Here is a 16,322-nt window from a genome sequence, read left to right on the forward strand (position 1 = left end):
GGGGTGCCCCGGTTCCGGTCTGCTTGCAGGTAAGTACCCGCGTCTTCGGAGGGCAGACCAGGGGGGTTTTGTAGGGCACCGGGGGGGACACAAGCCCACACAGAAATTTCACCCTCAGCAGCGCGGGGGCGGCCGGGTGCAGTGTAGAAACAGGCGTCGGGTTCGCAATGTTAGTCTATGAGAGATCTCGGGATCTCTTCAGCGCTGCAGGCAGGCAAAGGGGGGATTCCTCGGGGAAACCTCCACTTGGGCAAGGGAGAGGGACTCCTGGGGGTCACTTCTCCAGTGAAAGTCCGGTCCTTAAGGTCCTGGGGGCTGCGGGTGCAGGGTCTCTCCCAGGCGTCGGGACTTTGGATTCAAAGAGTCGCGGTCAGGGGAAGCCTCGGGATTCCCTCTGCAGGCGGCGCTGTGGGGGCTCAGGGGGGACAGGTTTTGGTACTCACAGTATCAGAGTAGTCCTGGGGTCCCTCCTGAGGTGTTGGATCTCCACCAGCCGAGTCGGGGTCGCCGGGTGCAGTGTTGCAAGTCTCACGCTTCTTGCGGGGAGCTTGCAGGGTTCTTTCAAGGCTGCTAGAAACAAAGTTGCAGCCTTTCTTGGAGCAGGTCCGCTGTCCTCGGGAGTTTCTTGTCTTTTCGAAGCAGGGGCAGTCCTCAGAGGATGTCGAGGTCGCTGGTCCCTTTGGAAGGCGTCGCTGGAGCAGGATCTTTGGAAGGCAGGAGACAGGCCGGTGAGTTTCTGGAGCCAAGGCAGTTGTCGTCTTCTGGTCTTCCTCTGCAGGGGTTTTCAGCTAGGCAGTCCTTCTTCTTGTAGTTGCAGGAATCTAATTTTCTAGGGTTCAGGGTAGCCCTTAAATACTAAATTTAAGGGCGTGTTTAGGTCTGAGGGGTTAGTAGCCAATGGCTACTAGCCCTGAGGGTGGGTACACCCTCTTTGTGCCTCCTCCCAAGGGGAGGGGGTCACAATCCTAACCCTATTGGGGGAATCCTCCATCTGCAAGACAATGGCTATGCATGAACACATCATGCCTAGGAGTTGTAATATCATCTTTGCTTGTATTGTTTGTGTTGGATACATGCGTTGTATGATCTTGTTGAAATTTTGAATTCTTTGTGGACTGGGAGTGGCTACTCCTTTTGTTGTGTCTATTATGGCTCCCAGGTATTGTTGTACTTTGCACGGCAAAATGTTGGATTTTGCAAAGTTGACGGTGAAACCTAGTTTGTAGAGGGTTTGTATGATTTGATTTGTGTGTTGTAAGCACTTTGTTACTGAATTGGATTTGATTAGCCAATCGTCTAGATACGGGAATACATGTATTTGCTGCCTTCTGATGTGTGCAGCCACTACTGCTAGACATTTTGTAAAGACTCTTGGTGCGGTTGTTAAACCAAAAGGCAATACTTTGAATTGATAATGTATTCCTTTGAATACGAACCGTAGGTATTTTCTGTGAGATGGATGTATTGTTATATGGAAATACGCGTCTTTGAGGTCTAAGGTTGTCATGTAGTCCTGTAGTTTTAGCAATGGTAACAACTCTTGTAGCGTGACCATGTGAAAGTGGTCTGATTTGATGTAGGTGTTTAGTATTCTGAGGTCTAGGATTGGTCTCAGTGTTTTGTCCTTTTTTGGTATTAAGAAGTACAGTGAATAGACTCCTGTGTTTGTTTGTGTGATTGGTACTAATTCGATTGCATTCTTTTGCAATAGTGCTTGAACTTCTATTTCCAGAAGGTCGGAATGTTGTTTTGACAATTTCTGTGCTTTTGGTGGTATGTTTGGAGGGAATTGTAGGAATTCTATGCAATAACCATGTTGGATAATTGCTAAGACCCAAGTGTCTGTAGTTATTTCCTCCCATGCTTTGTAATAATGACCTATTCTTCCCCCCACTGGTGTTGTGTGGAGGGGGTGAGTGACATCTGAGTCACTGCTTGGTTATAGGGGTTTTGGGGCTTTGAAATTTTCCTCTATTCCTAGGGAATTGCCCTCCTCTGTATTGGCCCCGAAAGCCTCCCCTGTACTGTCCCTGGTAGCTGGACGGTGTTGCCTGCGAGGTGCTGGCTTGTGTGGCCTGACCCCGAAACCCCCCTCTAAAGGGTGTCTTGCGGAAGGTGCTGTAGGTTCCTCTGCTCTGCGGGGAGTAGAGTGCGCCCATGGCTTTAGCAGTGTCAGTGTCTTTTTTAAGTTTTTCGATTGCCGTGTCCACTTCTGGTCCGAACAGTTGTTTTTAGTTGAATGGCATATTGAGCACTGCCTGCTGTATCTCTGGTTTGAACCCAGACGTTCTTAGCCATGCGTGCCTTCTAATGGTCACAGATGTATTAATTGTTCTTGCAGCTGTGTCTGCTGCGTCCATAGAAGATCGTATCTGGTTATTTGATATGTTCTGTCCTTCCTCAACCACCTGCTTTGCCCTCTTTTGAAGTTCCTTGGGTAGATGCTCGATGAGGTGTTGCATCTCATCCCAATGGGCTCTGTCATAGCGCGCAAGTAGTGCTTGAGAGTTAGCGATGCGCCACTGGTTTGCAGCTTGTACTGCGACTCTTTTCCCAGCTGCATCGAACTTGCGGCTCTCTTTATCTGGGGGTGGTGTGTCCCCAGATGTGTGGGAGTTGGCTCTCTTCCGAGCTGCTCCCACTACGACGGAATCTGGTGGCAGCTGTGTGGTGATGAAAACAGGGTCTGTAGGAGGTGCTTTATATTTCTTGTCCACCCTTGGCGTTATTGCCCTACTTTTGACCGGCTCCTTGAAGATTTCCTTTGCGTGCCGAAGCATACCTGGCAGCATAGGCAGGCTTTGGTAGGAGCTGTGGGTGGAGGAGAGGGTGTTGAATAAAAAGTCATCCTCGACTTGTTCTGAGTGGAGGTTTACGCTGTGGAATTGTGCTGCTCTAGCCACCACTTGAGAATATGCTGTGCTGTCTTCAGGTGGTGAGGGCTTTGTTGGATATGCCTCCGGACTGTTGTCCGACACTGGGGCGTCATATAAGTCCCAAGCGTCTTGATCTTGGTCACCTTGGCTCATGGTGGTGTGAGCCGGGGAATGTGACGGAGTTTGCGCTGGCGAGACGTTAAGTACAGGTGGAGGAGAGGGTGGCGGAGTCACCTTTTTCACCATTTTTGTTTGTGGCGCCTGGTCTGTTTGAAACTCCAGTCTCCTTTTTCTCCTAATAGGGGGAAGGGTGCTTATTCTTCCTGTTCCCTGCTGTATGAAAATACGTTTCTGCGTATGGTCCACTTCGGTGGATTGCAGCTCTTCCTCAAACCTATGCTTTCGCATCTCAGAGGACAGTGATTGCTCCTCTGTATAAGAGCCTGGACCTGGGTCGGTTACGGGTTGTTTCGGCACCAAAACCCTGCCTGTATCTTTTTTCGGCTCCGAGGTGGCTTTTTTCTTTTTTGGAGTCGAAACCTCTCGGCGTCGATCTTCGTCGGTGCTGCTGTCTCGGCGTCGAGCCGTTTCTACACCGCTATCTCGGTGTCGTTGCTTCTCTCCAGCACTTTCTCGATCCCGAGAAGGCTGCGTGCCGGTGTCTCGACCAGAGTCGGACGATCTCGGCACTGTTTTGGCCTTTTTCGGTGCCGATGGTCGGTCACCGAACTTATGGGTGGAGCCATGGCCTGGTGGCAGTGGCGTCCCCTGGGCCTTGTCACTTTTCTTATGTGTTGTTTTCGACGTCTTACTCACGGTTCTTTGATCGTAGAATTCCTCGGAGTCCTATTCGTGGATCGAAAAGGTTTCTTCTTCCTCTTGTTCCTCGAACTCTCGGTGCGCTGTCGGCGTGGACGCCATCTGAAGTCTCCTGGCTCGGCGGTCACGGAGTGTCTTTCGGGACCGGAACGCGCGACAGGCTTCGCAAGTCTCCTCACTGTGCTCAGGTGACAGGCACACGTTACAGACCAAATGTTGGTCTGTATACGGGTATTTGTTGTGGCATTTGGGACAAAAACGGAACGGGGTCCGTTCCATCGGCGGTGTTGGACACGCGGTCGGGCCGACCAGGCCCCGACGGGGGCTCGAAAACTACCCCGAAGGGCACCGGAGCGCGTCGATCTTCGATGCGGTGTTGAATCTAACTACGCCGATCCCGAACGCAACAATACCGACGAAAATCTTCTGAAATCTACTAACTTTCCGTTCCGAAACTCGGAGCGACAGGAACACGTCCGAACCCGATGGCGGAAAGAAAACAATCGAAGATGGAGTCGACGCCCATGCGCAATGGAGACAAAAGGAGGAGTCACTCGGTCCCGTGACTCGAAAGACTTCTTCGAAGAAAAACAACTTGTAACACTCCGACCCAACACCAGATGGCGAGCTATGCAGAACATGTGTATCTACAGCGACAGATGCCATCGAACCTTTTGTTTCCTCTCGTGAGATGGGTACGCTTTGTTGCGGACTGTGTCTAGTATTGCTCCCTTTAATACGTGTTTGGAGTGGATCTGAGATTTCTGGTAGTTGACTACAAACCCCAGGCTGGGTAACAATTGAAGGCAAAGGAAATATGACTTATTACTTGCGACTTTGAGCGTGCCTTTATCAGCCAGTCGTCCAGGTAAGGAAAGACCTGGATAACTGACTGGCGGAGATGTGCTGCTACAGGAGCCAACATTTTTGTGAAGATTCTGGGGGCCGATTTGAGACCGAATGGGAGAACTCGGAATTGGAGGTGCATACTCCCCACTCTGAACCTTAGGAATTTGCAGTGGTTGCGATATATGGGGATATGAAAATAAGCATCCTGGAGGTCTAGGGATGCCATCAGATCTCCAGCATTTAAAAGACGCAGGACATCTTGCAGTGTTACCATCCTGAACGACTGTTTCTTTAGAAACTTGTTCAGTGCTCTCAAGTCCAGGATGGGGCGCCAGTCTCCTGAGGGTTTCTTTACGAGGAAAAAAAGGGAGTAGAATCCTCTGTTCTTTTGAGATAAAGGGACTGGTTCTACCTCTCCTTTTCTCAGCATCACTCTTACTTCCTTGAGGAGTTGGTTCATCTTCAGAGGCGGTGGGCCCGATGGAGGAACAATTGGTGGTGTATGTGTGAATTCCAGAGTATGACCTCTGGCCACTACATCGAGTACCCATCTGTCCGATGTTATAGCCTCCCATAGGGAAAATAGGAAGTGATGCGACCTCCGACTCTCGATATTGGTGGGTGGGGAAGTGCTGAGATGACCAGCGGGTCATTGTTTTCTGCCCGTATCTCTTCCTCAGGCAGATCCTCTTCCTCTAGCTGGATGTTTGTAAGCTGCGGCCCGTGGTAACCTATAATGCTGCTGCTGTTGGTGGTACTGGTGTCGTGATCCTGTGGAGGAAGACTGATATTGGGATCTGTATTGTTGGTATCCACCTCGAAAGGAGTAATTTCCTCTTCCCCTTGCTCCACGAAAAGGTTGTTTTTTTATATTGCAGGGTCCCTAGGGATTTTGCCGTATCGGCATCCGTTTTGATAGCCTGCAACATGTCATCGACATGTTTCCCAAACAAACTTTCTCCATCAAAAGGCATGTCGAGAACACGACTCTGGACTTCCGGTCTAAATTGAAGTAGCCTTACGCCATCCTTGCCTGCGCAGGACTGCTGCACCAGCTAATTGTCTGAAGGCAGTGAGAGAAATGTCTATTGCGCTGTCTATTATCTCTGCGGAAACTCTTTCTCCCTCCTGCAACACCTTTTTTGCTTCCACCTTGACGTCTTCTGGCAGTAGATCTAAAAAGGCAGACATGTCTGCCCACATTTGGCGATCGTACCTTCCTAAGATGGCGAGGGAGTTAGCCGCCTTAACTGTGACCGCTGCAACAGAGGATAATTTTTTGCCGATGTTGTCTAATCTCCTTCCTTCTTTGTCTGGGGGAGACGCTATAGGTGCGGAGGGATTTTTGGAACGTCGCTGAGCCGCCTGTGATATGACAGAATCAGGTTTTGGCTGTGAGATTAGGCAGGCCGGAGAATCATCTGGGGCCTTGTACTTTTTCTCCAGTCTTGGCATTTGTGAAGACACTGTTGCAGGGTTCTTCATTGCCTTCAAACCCTCCTGCCATAAGAAATCTAAAATGGGTATAGCTCTTACCCATCTCTCTGATGGCTCTTTGAAGTCGTACAAAAAACATTCGGTTTCATGAGAAACAATTGAAAGGCCAAAACGTTTTGCCGCCCTCTCTATTAAATTATGAAAGCCTCCTATGTCCTCTGGAGGAGAATCTACCAGACCTGCTGGCAGTGGAGATGGTGTGGGAACGAGATAATCATCCCATTCACTAGCGGCCGAATCGCTTAACTCACCCTCTTCCCTTTCGTCGTCTGACGAGGGATGACCTTCCTGAGTTTGGCTAGTTACCGGTATGCTAGCCTGTGGTGTTTCTGAAAGATTAGTAGTGTGGGTTTGCCAAGGTGTCTGGTAGCTTTCAGGTCTAGGTGGCGTGATCTGAGCTGATGGTGGAAACCTTTTATAGTAGTCATTCAACATATATTGTAGGTCTGCTACTAGTGTGCTAGGCATGGTGTAGGAAGTTGGCTCTGTATGCACTATTTCAAAGTAAGGAATAGTATGCACAGAGTCCAAGGGTTCCCCTTAGAGGTAAGATAGTAGCAAAAAGAGATAATACTAATGCTCTATTTTGTGGTAGTGTGGTCGAGCAGTAGGCTTATCAAAGGAGTAGTGTTAAGCATTTGTTGTACATACACACAGGCAAAGGAATGAGGAACACACACTCAGAGACAATTCCAGGCCAATAGGTTTATGTATAGAAAAATATATTTTCTTAGTTTATTTTAAGAACCACAGGTTCAAATTCTACATGTAATACTTTGCATGAAAGGTATTGCAGGTAAGTAACTTTAGGAACTTTGAATAATCACAATAGCATATATACTTTTCAAATAAAACACATATAGCTATTTTAAAACTAGACAGTGCAATTTTCACAGTTCCTAGGGGAGGTAAGTAATTGTTAGTTCTTGCAGGTAAGTAAACCACCTACGGGGTTCAAGTTTGGGCCCAAGGTAGCCCACCGTTGGGGGTTCAGAGCAACCCCAAAGTTACCACACCAGCAGCTCAGGGCCGGTCAGGTGCAGAGTTCAAAGTGGTGCCCAAAACACATAGGCTTCAATGGAGAAGGGGGTGCCCCGGTTCCAGTCTGCCAGCAGGTAAGTACCAGCGTCTTCGGAGGGCAGACCAGGGGGGTTTTGTGGGACACAAATTAGCACAGAAAGTACACCCTCAGCAGCACAGGGGTGGCCGGGTGCAGTGTGCAAACACACGTCGGGTTTGTAATAGGCATCAATGGGAGACCAAGGGGTCTCTTCTGCAATGCAGGCAGGCAAGGGGGGGGCTCCTCGGGGTAGCCACCACCTGGGCAAGGGAGAGGGCCTCCTGGGGGTCACTCCTGCACTGGAGTTCCGATCTTTAAGGTCCTGGGGGCTGCGGGTGCAGGGTCTTTTCCAGGCACCGGGATCTGAGAGTCAGGCAGTCACGGTCAGGGGGAGCCTCGGGATTCCCTCTGCAGGCGTCGCTGTGGGGGCTCATGGGGGACAACTTTGGTTACTCTCAGTCTCAGAGTCGCCGGAGGGTCCTCCCTGAAGTGTTGTTTCTCCACAAGTCGAGCCGGGGGCGTCGGGTGCAGAATTGCAAGTCTCACGCTTCTGGCGGGAAACGCAGTCGTTTTAAAGTTGCTCCTTTGGAAACAAAGTTGCAGTCTTGGGTGAACAGGGCCGCTGTTCTCAGGAGTTTCTTGGTCCTTCTAGAGCAGGGCAGTCCTCTGAGGATTCAGAGGTCGCTGGTCCTGGGGAAAGCGTAGCTGGAGCAGTGTCTTTTTGAAGTGGGGAGACAGGCCGGTAGAGCTGGGGCCAAAGCAGTTGGTGTCTCCGTCTTCTCTGCAGGGTTTTTTCAGCTCAGCAGTCCTCTTCTTCTTAGGTTGCAGGAATCTGAGTTCCTAGGTCCAGGGGAGCCCTTAAATACTAAATTTAAGGGTGTGTTTAGGTCTGGGAGGTTACTAGCCCCGAGGGTGGGTACACCCTCTTTGTGCCTCCTCCCAAGGGGAGGGGGTCACATTCCTATCCCTATTGGGGGAATCTGCAAGATGGAGGATTTCTAAAAGTTAGAGTCACCTCAGCTCAGGACACCTTAGGGGCTGTCCTGACTGGCCAGTGACTCCTCCTTGTTATTCTCATTATTTCCTCCGGCCTTGCCGCCAAAAGGGGGGCCGTGGCCGGAGGGGGCGGGCAACTCCACTAGCTGGAGGGCCCTGTGGTGCTGGAACAAAGAGGGTGAGGTGTTACAGCTCCTGCCTGGGGGAGGTGATAGCATCTCCACCCAGTGCAGGCTTTGTTACTAGCCACAGAGTGACAAAGGCACTCTCCCCATGTGGCCAGCAACATGTTTAGAGTGTGGAAGGCTGCTAAAACCAGTCAGCCTACACGGGTAGTTGGTTAAGGTTTCAGGGGGCACCTCTAAGGTGCCCTCTGGGGTGTATTTTGCAATAAAATGTACACTGGCATCAGTGTGCATTTATTGTGCTGAGAAGTTTGATACCAAACTTCCCAGTTTTCAGTGTAGCCATTATGGTGCTGTGGAGTCCGTGTTTGACAGACTCCCAGACCATATACTCTTATGGCTACCCTGCACTTACAATGTCTAAGGTTTTGCTTAGACACTGTAGGGTCACAGTGCTCATGCACTGGTGCCCTCACCTATGGTATAGTGCACCCTGCCTTAGAGCTGTAAGGCCAGCTAGAGGGGTGACTTATCTATACTGCATAGGCAGTGTGAGGTTGGCATGGCACCCTGAGGGGAGTGCCATGTCGACTTACTCGTTTTGTCCCCACCAGCACACACAAGCTGGCAAGCAGTGTGTCTGTGCTGAGTGAGGGGTCCCCAGGGTGGCATAAGATATGCTGCAGCCCTTAAAGACCTTCCCTGGCATCAGGGCCCTTGGTACCAGGGGTACCAGTTACAAGGGACTTACCTGGATGCAAGGGGGTGCCAATTGTGTAAACAAAAGTACAGGTTAGGGAAAGAACACTGGTGCTGGGGCCTGGTTAGCAGGCCTCAGCACACTTTCAATTCAAAACATAGCATCAGCAAAGGCAAAAAGTCAGGGGGTAACCATGCCAAGGAGGCATTTCCTTACACATGGCATGGGGCGATTGTTCTTCTGCCTGTGGATAGGATGTTGAGGCATAACTAGGCTGGTAATGCTGCTCCTCCTCATCAAACTCTTGGCATTTGACATTGAGTTGGGATGGGCTACTAGCTGCCCCAAACATTCCGTAGTTTTGAGAGTATGCATCATCGTCATCTAAAAGATGTTGTGGTGGGTATGGCAACACTTTACTTGGTGAAGTATGCATTGGCAGAATATTAGACGCCTTGTCCCCCATGGTAATAAGTGAAAGGGGTAAGAACCTGGTGGAGTCGTCCTGATGATATGAAGAATGGTGCGGCGAAGTATCCAGGTAGGTCGATGGCTTGTACACTGTTAGTGCTGTGGACGATATGATCGTCGACGCTTCCCTCGTCGACGGTTCCGCCACTGACGGGCCCTTCGTGGACGACGGGCCCTTCGTGGACGACGGGCCCTTCGTGGACGACGGGCCCTTCGTGGACGACGGGCCCTTCGTGGACGACGGGCCCTTCGTGGACGACGGGCCCTTCGTGGACGACGGGCCCTTCGTGGACGACGGGCCCTTCGTGGACGACGGGCCCTTCGTGGACGACGGGCCCTTCGTGGACCGTTGTTTCGTCGACGGATCGTCTGTAGGTGCAGTCGTCGGCAGTGCCTTTTTAAACCTCATTGAGAGGTGCTTCGTAGATGGGAGTGCCCTGGTAGATTGGTGAACCCAGGAGGCCTCCGCCGTCGGCGATATGGTTGCGACGAAGCTTTCTTCAAAAATTTTGCTGTAATTATTGTCATCGACGATAATGGCGACGACGTCATAATCATCGGTGAGACCGCTGTTGTGAACGTCGACGATACAGTAGTAGATGTTACCGTCGACACAGTAGTAGATGTTATGTTACCGTCGACACAGTAGTAGATGTTATGTTACCGTCGACACAGTAGTAGATGTTACCGTCGACACAGTAGTAGATGTTACCGTCGACACAGTAGTAGATGTTACCGTCGACACAGTAGTAGATGTTACCGTCGACACCGTAGTAGATGTTACCGTCGACACCGTCGTCAACGGGGTGGTCGGCGACGGTTGTTTTTTACCTGAAGAGACCTTTTCTAGCTCTTTTTGGGGTGACAGAGACAGGGATGCCTTTTTTGAGGTGCTTTTTCGATGCAAAGGCGCAGTAGGCTCTGAATGAACCTTTTTTGGCAAATGTTTTAGTGTCTCTGAATGGGAAACATCCTTTTTTGTTTCAGTAGAGACTTGTTTTGCCTTTTTGGGCACCTTACTTGGTGGCTCATCAGACCCTCTACTTCTCTCACCTGTTCTTTTGTGAGGGCGAGAAGCCTGTGATGACGCTTCACTGTCGTCTGAGGAAGGATGTTCTATGGCTTTCTGTTTTGGCAGCCATAAGAGAAGTCTACCCTCACGGTCCTTGAGGGTTTTTTGACTTAAGGTGCGACAGAATTTGCAGTCTCTCACCTTGTGGTCTGGATGGAGGCAGTAGATACACCTCTTGTGGGAGTCATCAACATGCAGTCTCTTCTTCCCACAATTGTCACAGTCTCTGAACAGACCCTTCTTTGCCTTTTCAGACATGGTAAAGCTGTAGAGCTTGTTTCCTGAGAGAAACAATCTTAAGTCAGAAATAAGGAAAAAACTGAGCAGAGCTCAGGGAGACTCCCTTCACACGACGTGCGGTAGAAAATCTGAGGGAATTCAGCCTCTGTTGGGAGTGTTTGGGAGGAGCTGAATCCTGATTGGTTGATACTGAAGTTTGGGTCTTTTCACAAAACAAAGTGGATAGACTGTAAAATACTCTAGGAGGCCTATTGGGGCCTACTTGTTTTACTTTTATTGACTTACTGCTTTATGTATTTGAACTTACCGTGAGGCTCCCACCTCGACGACGGGGATGATTCAAGCATGTGAATCTATGAAAGATCCAATGCTGGAGAACCACAGCTACACATGCTATCAAACGCATTGTTTTGTTCCTTGTTTTTGGTCAGCTATCCCACTGCTCCTTGCACTCAACTAAAATATGTAGTGCTCCAGAATGAGCGTTTGTCTAGGAACACCAGGGAACTGGGCTCACGCTTGACACTGGCAGAACATCATGACAGCAAGACCACCCAACTGGGGCAAAAAAAAGAGAGCAATGGTAATCAACAGAGGTGTGGGGAAATAAGAACAATGGTGACCGGATTAAGTCTACTTATCTCTCAATAGGCTACAGGTGGGACACGATTGCAGACTTGGTAGGGGTGTAACAGGGTGTTTTTACCCTTAAACATAACCACACAACATCTAATTAAAAGGGACTAGAGATGGGTCTTAAAACTCAACACACATACCACAGATTTGAACGATGAGATCCCGTGGTCTAATTTTTTCAAATGACAACGGATAGTTTGGATACCTGTTGTTTTTGGGAGGGGACACGAAGAGCTAGCCTATTGTGTTGTGCTACAATTGCTGGGCTTGCTGGGCTTACTGGCTCTCTATCCTCTTCAGATTGTCGGACTCAAACATTGTAGCTTTTTTCACCCAGTTAGGGCACTTCCACTGACTAGGACACTAACAAGTGCTTTTGTTACATTTGGCTACATTTAGCACTATCATTCTCCCATTTAAACATTACAGGAAAATAGTCCTTTTTGATACTCTTCCCATTGTTCAACCATATAAGCAGCAGAATGGTATTAAATTATACTGATTTGACGATACCAAGGAGTTTTTTTGTTTGTAATCTGGCTAGGACTAATATTGATGCCTCCAGCATATCTTTAGTCTTTGGGAGGTGTCAGCCCCGAAGGGTACATTTTTGGATATCATTTTGCATCCACCCAGAGGACAATACAGGTTTCGTCACCCCGCAGGGCCCCCATCACAAGATGCCATGAGGCTTTGGTGCCAGCCCAATCACGATGACAGCATGAGACATGATTCAATGCAGGGACTAACCATGGGCCAGTACGAGTCCAGACAGGCCCCTTCATATACTGTATGGCTGCATCCACCATTTAGTTCCGGGTTGGCGGCCGAAGGGTAGGTTTCCTGGCGTGGACACAACAGGCAATAAGTAAGTAGGAACATTTGTCCTGTATTTTGTTTAGGGGTAAACACTTTTGTTTTTTGTTGTTCCGACTTTAACCAGACCGCATTATATGCAGAGTACCAATGACGAGTCAGGTTGCACACAGAGATGTATGTTACTGTTTTGGATAATGAAAAATGTATTTTACATCCGTCTCATATTTGCGGTATACATCCACACTCCACTTGCCTATGGAGTTCTTTGACCCTAGATAGCAACTATTAATTAACAACATTTAAAATGATAGCGCATTGTGACTGATTTTACTTGAGCTGGAACTGTCATATGCTAATTAAGGGGGAGAATGGGTTCCGCTTAAGGAGACAGATTTGACACCTTGGCGGGGGTTGTCACTATGTATTAATGATTCTGTGCTCTCACGTTGTGATTTTAATTATACTTCCTTAAAAAATGAAGGGATACATTAGAGACCTTTTTCTGTAACAGTTCTATGTTGGGTGCTATACATGTCAATACCAGTATGGCTGTGTGTGTGGACTCGAGTGAATAGCAAAGGATATCCTCCACCAGTCCCAAAAGGATTACTGCTCTAAACAACTATATTAGATAGAGGCCTTACTTCTGTATTAATACCAACAAGACCTCAATATACCTGTGAAATCTTTGAGCAACATATAGTGCAGTAACAATAATCAGGAAAACAGAGTGTCAAAGGCTTTCTTATTCTTTGCACACTTTCAGGTACCCCATTTGCCAGAAGTTACTATGAGTATAGATACTTCTAACCTAGGTTGACTCCACAAACACAAGACAGGACATGGGTTTGAGCTATTTTAGATCCCCCCCTCACCCTTCTTAGGGAACCCACACACAAGTGTTACCTTGTTACACATACATTGAGAGCGTACCTTTCTGCCTGTTAGAGGGGACTAGGTAGAGCTTCAGTTTTTGGTCCTGAAGAAGTGCCATCTGATCTTTTTGGACACCAAAAGAGTAATGAATGTCAATCAGCATACTGGAATAGAGAAATGTTTCCCTAAACAGTGCCCTAGGGAGAGCATGGTGACATTATTCTCTAAGTCACTATCCCCTGTGTTTTTAGCCTTGGCACATGCTCCTTAGATAGTAATAAATCATTCTCTCTTAGTGCCTGTAGCCAGTTTTAACCCTTCACATATCAGATCTTCACTCCACAGAAGAGTACATCCCTGGAGTCAGGACTGGCACGCTTCATCTAAAAGATCTCTGGCAAAGAGCTCCCTTGTGAAGCATGCCACCTTCTGGTGGGTGAGGGTTTTCGCTTCTAATACATGAAAGCCCATTCAACCTGGTTTCTCTCCCATAGACGGGTTTTAGTATGACTTTCCTTTCCAAAGCAGTGAACCTTAGAGTATTAGGCCTTGTTTTTACCCTCAGTTAGAGAAGCCCAGTGAGGAAATCTAATGCCTAAGAACTGAGGGGGTGGGGGGATGATTCCTTTACTAGGTCCACAGGGTTCTGTCAAACCTGGTTCATCAGTCACATGGGGTCTCCCAGAGCTAGATCAGCAGAGACCTAGTCTTGTGCCATCTGGGGGATCTTTTGCACCCTCAGAATCTTCCCATCTTCAGGCAGCAGAGTGCTCTGGGATGTTTCCATGCACATTCAGCAAAATCCACTTTTTCACGTGGAAGCTTCTTCAGACTCATGACTGGAATAGCATCCATTTTAGGTCAAAATAACTTATTACTGGGGGAGGGAAGGAGGGTGGTGTTCTGCAACAGTCAGCAGACATTCCAATGCTCTCTTATTCTCTTGCCTGGCAGTTTAACTGTCAGGCCCATGGGGCATCCCTTGCACTCTAATCCGAAAAGCCATCTAGGGTCTACCTTCTGTTGTCTAAATCACCAACAGTCTTCCAAAGTCCAGCCTGTTCTTAATATGCAACTGTCCCAAAGTTAGGATGAGTGTTATGTTAACAGATTTTGCTAAAGTGCTTTGCCCTGTGACATATCTCCTGCCTTCATTTGATATAGAGAACTAAATGGTAACTTGGGGTCTCCCTGCCCTGTGCTGACAGAGTTTCCCACCGCTCCCCAAAATCTCTCTACTCTCAGTTGGAAAAGCCGTTTACTGTCCCTTGAAGTCTTCTTTTTTGATCAGCTGAGTTGCAAACGGTCTCCAGTGTCACCTGTAATCCATCAGTAAAGTAATAGCAATCCTCTGAACTCCCTTCAGTCCATAGTTGCTGAAGTCCCATTCTTCAGGGGTTCTATGTCTAAGCTCAGCATTTTGAAGCAGTCGAAAATGATTCTCCTATATACAAAAGGCAATATTGAAAGTAGCCCCCTGTAGTCTCTCCTGCTCTAAGAAAGTAGTTTCCAAATTGCTCTGGGGCTCTCCCCTTGCGCTAAGCAGCCCTCTGATGTCCTATGTTGCACTGATTAATAGTCTCCTGAACACTGTTCGACAGAGGCCCTAGTAAACCCCTGCCAAGAAAGAGCAACAGTCAACAAAAAGCTGTGCAACTTAACCACACTAATACCAAGTGCCATGTAAACAGATTGACAAACCTTTTTGTCCTTCTCAGAGCCATCAGTTAGCAGCACTCCCTTGGCCTGCATGTGTCTGTAGAGAACTCTCTGCAAGGCTGACATGTCACACTTGATGACGTACTCCACCTGCAGACAGGAGGCAAACAATATTCGTACTTAATGAACAACTATTGCTCCTCAACTGCACCACACAAAGAATATGGTTCTACTAGAGTTCAAAAGGCCTCTCCTGGGGAAAAGATACCCATTTCTTACCTTCTCTGGTAATTGTGCTTCTACCTCCTTCTTTAACCGTCTCAGGAGGAAGGGGCGCAACACTTTGTGCAAGCGCCGAATAATCAGGATGGTTTCTTCCTCATTCAGATCCACCTATTTGAAAAAGAGCGACAAGAGCAGTAGGGGCATGCTCACAAGCAAGGAAGAAGAAACAATGCAAACAAGAAAAACAGAGGAGAAAAAACACTCTCCAGTGCACAAAAAATAAAAATGTATTAGAGAATGTGTGCTGGATTATCAGTGCTATGGTATTAGAGTGCAAGTAAAGCAGCATATCCTCCAGGATACAGAGCCATCCGCTGCAGTAGGTTGAGTTCATGTGTCAGCAAGCAGGATGTGCCTGGAGACAAATGTCTTTAAGAGATGTCCTGAATGTTTGAAAGTGGTCAGAGCTTATGTAAGGATAAAGTGCTCATACGGTCCTAAACTCATTGTCTAGAGTACATTTAATTATCACTGGGAAACCGATTGTGCCAGGATTCTTTGACCCGCCATGCACATTTGCATTGCATTCCTTACTTAGACAGCTTTGGCATGTGCAGGAAAAGCCTAATATATGCCAATGTCCGCCTGGCTGAGCCTCCTGGTCAAAGCATCTTCATGGTTTCAAATGCTCCGATTTGAGGTTTACAGGCCAAAAAAGATTTTTGCAATGTAATAAACACATTACAGAATTTTGTACCACTTTGTACTCCTAAAATGGGTTTAGAAATGGATAAGGAATAGCTATTTGGAAGGATCGTGTTGTAGGTGCCCCTTCAAAACAGCGACTCCATTTCCTATGCACCAATGGTTTATAACCCAAACTGCAGTTGAAAACCACTGGAAAAGGTACCAAAATCTTCAAGTTGGGGTGGGAACCCTGTCGCAAAAAGAAAGGAGTTGCTGTACAATCTCTTCTCCCTTTGTGAATATTTTTAAAAAAAGGTTTTTTTTAAACCCGGACCATTAAGTAAAGTGGGCTGCATTTAAAAAACAATATGTGAAAAGCAATCACAGACATGGTGATCTTCTGGAGCAGAATACCAGTCATAGCGAGTCTCAATTTGGGACCTACCTCATTAATACTGATGAAATAAGCCACACTGCGACTCTCTACGATTATAAATTTAGCAGACCAACCTAATTATAGGTACATAGTCTGTTTCGCAAACTACCACAATGGTCGCAAAAATGCTTGTCGCAACTAACAGCCAGAATTTTTAGACCAGAGTTTCGCACATAAAGCCCCCTGTTGTGAAGCACTGAAGATGAGGCAAAGTGGCAATTTAAGAGCTAAAGTCCTTCCTGAGAATCCACATTATAGCAGGACACCTCACTGTCAAAG

The 16,322-nt window shown here is 47.9% G+C and overlaps 1 protein-coding gene across 6 annotated transcripts in view; it reads right to left on the minus strand.

Annotated features, from left to right (window-relative positions):
• Window positions 1-16,322, minus strand: part of SMARCA4 (SWI/SNF related BAF chromatin remodeling complex subunit ATPase 4) — an 813,549-nt gene that overhangs the window by 622,964 nt on the left and 174,263 nt on the right. For all 6 annotated transcript variants that reach the window (XM_069231516.1, XM_069231512.1, XM_069231517.1 and 3 more), the window contains exons 20-21: window positions 14,975-15,088; window positions 14,738-14,845 (exon numbers count right to left, since the gene is read on the minus strand). In XM_069231516.1, coding sequence (XP_069087617.1) covers window positions 14,738-14,845; window positions 14,975-15,088 — 222 coding nt within the window. The remainder of the gene's footprint in view (window positions 1-14,737; window positions 14,846-14,974; window positions 15,089-16,322) is intronic.

This window comes from Pleurodeles waltl, chromosome 4_2, assembly GCF_031143425.1.
Source record: "Pleurodeles waltl isolate 20211129_DDA chromosome 4_2, aPleWal1.hap1.20221129, whole genome shotgun sequence".
Lineage (NCBI taxonomy): Eukaryota > Metazoa > Chordata > Amphibia > Caudata > Salamandridae > Pleurodeles > Pleurodeles waltl.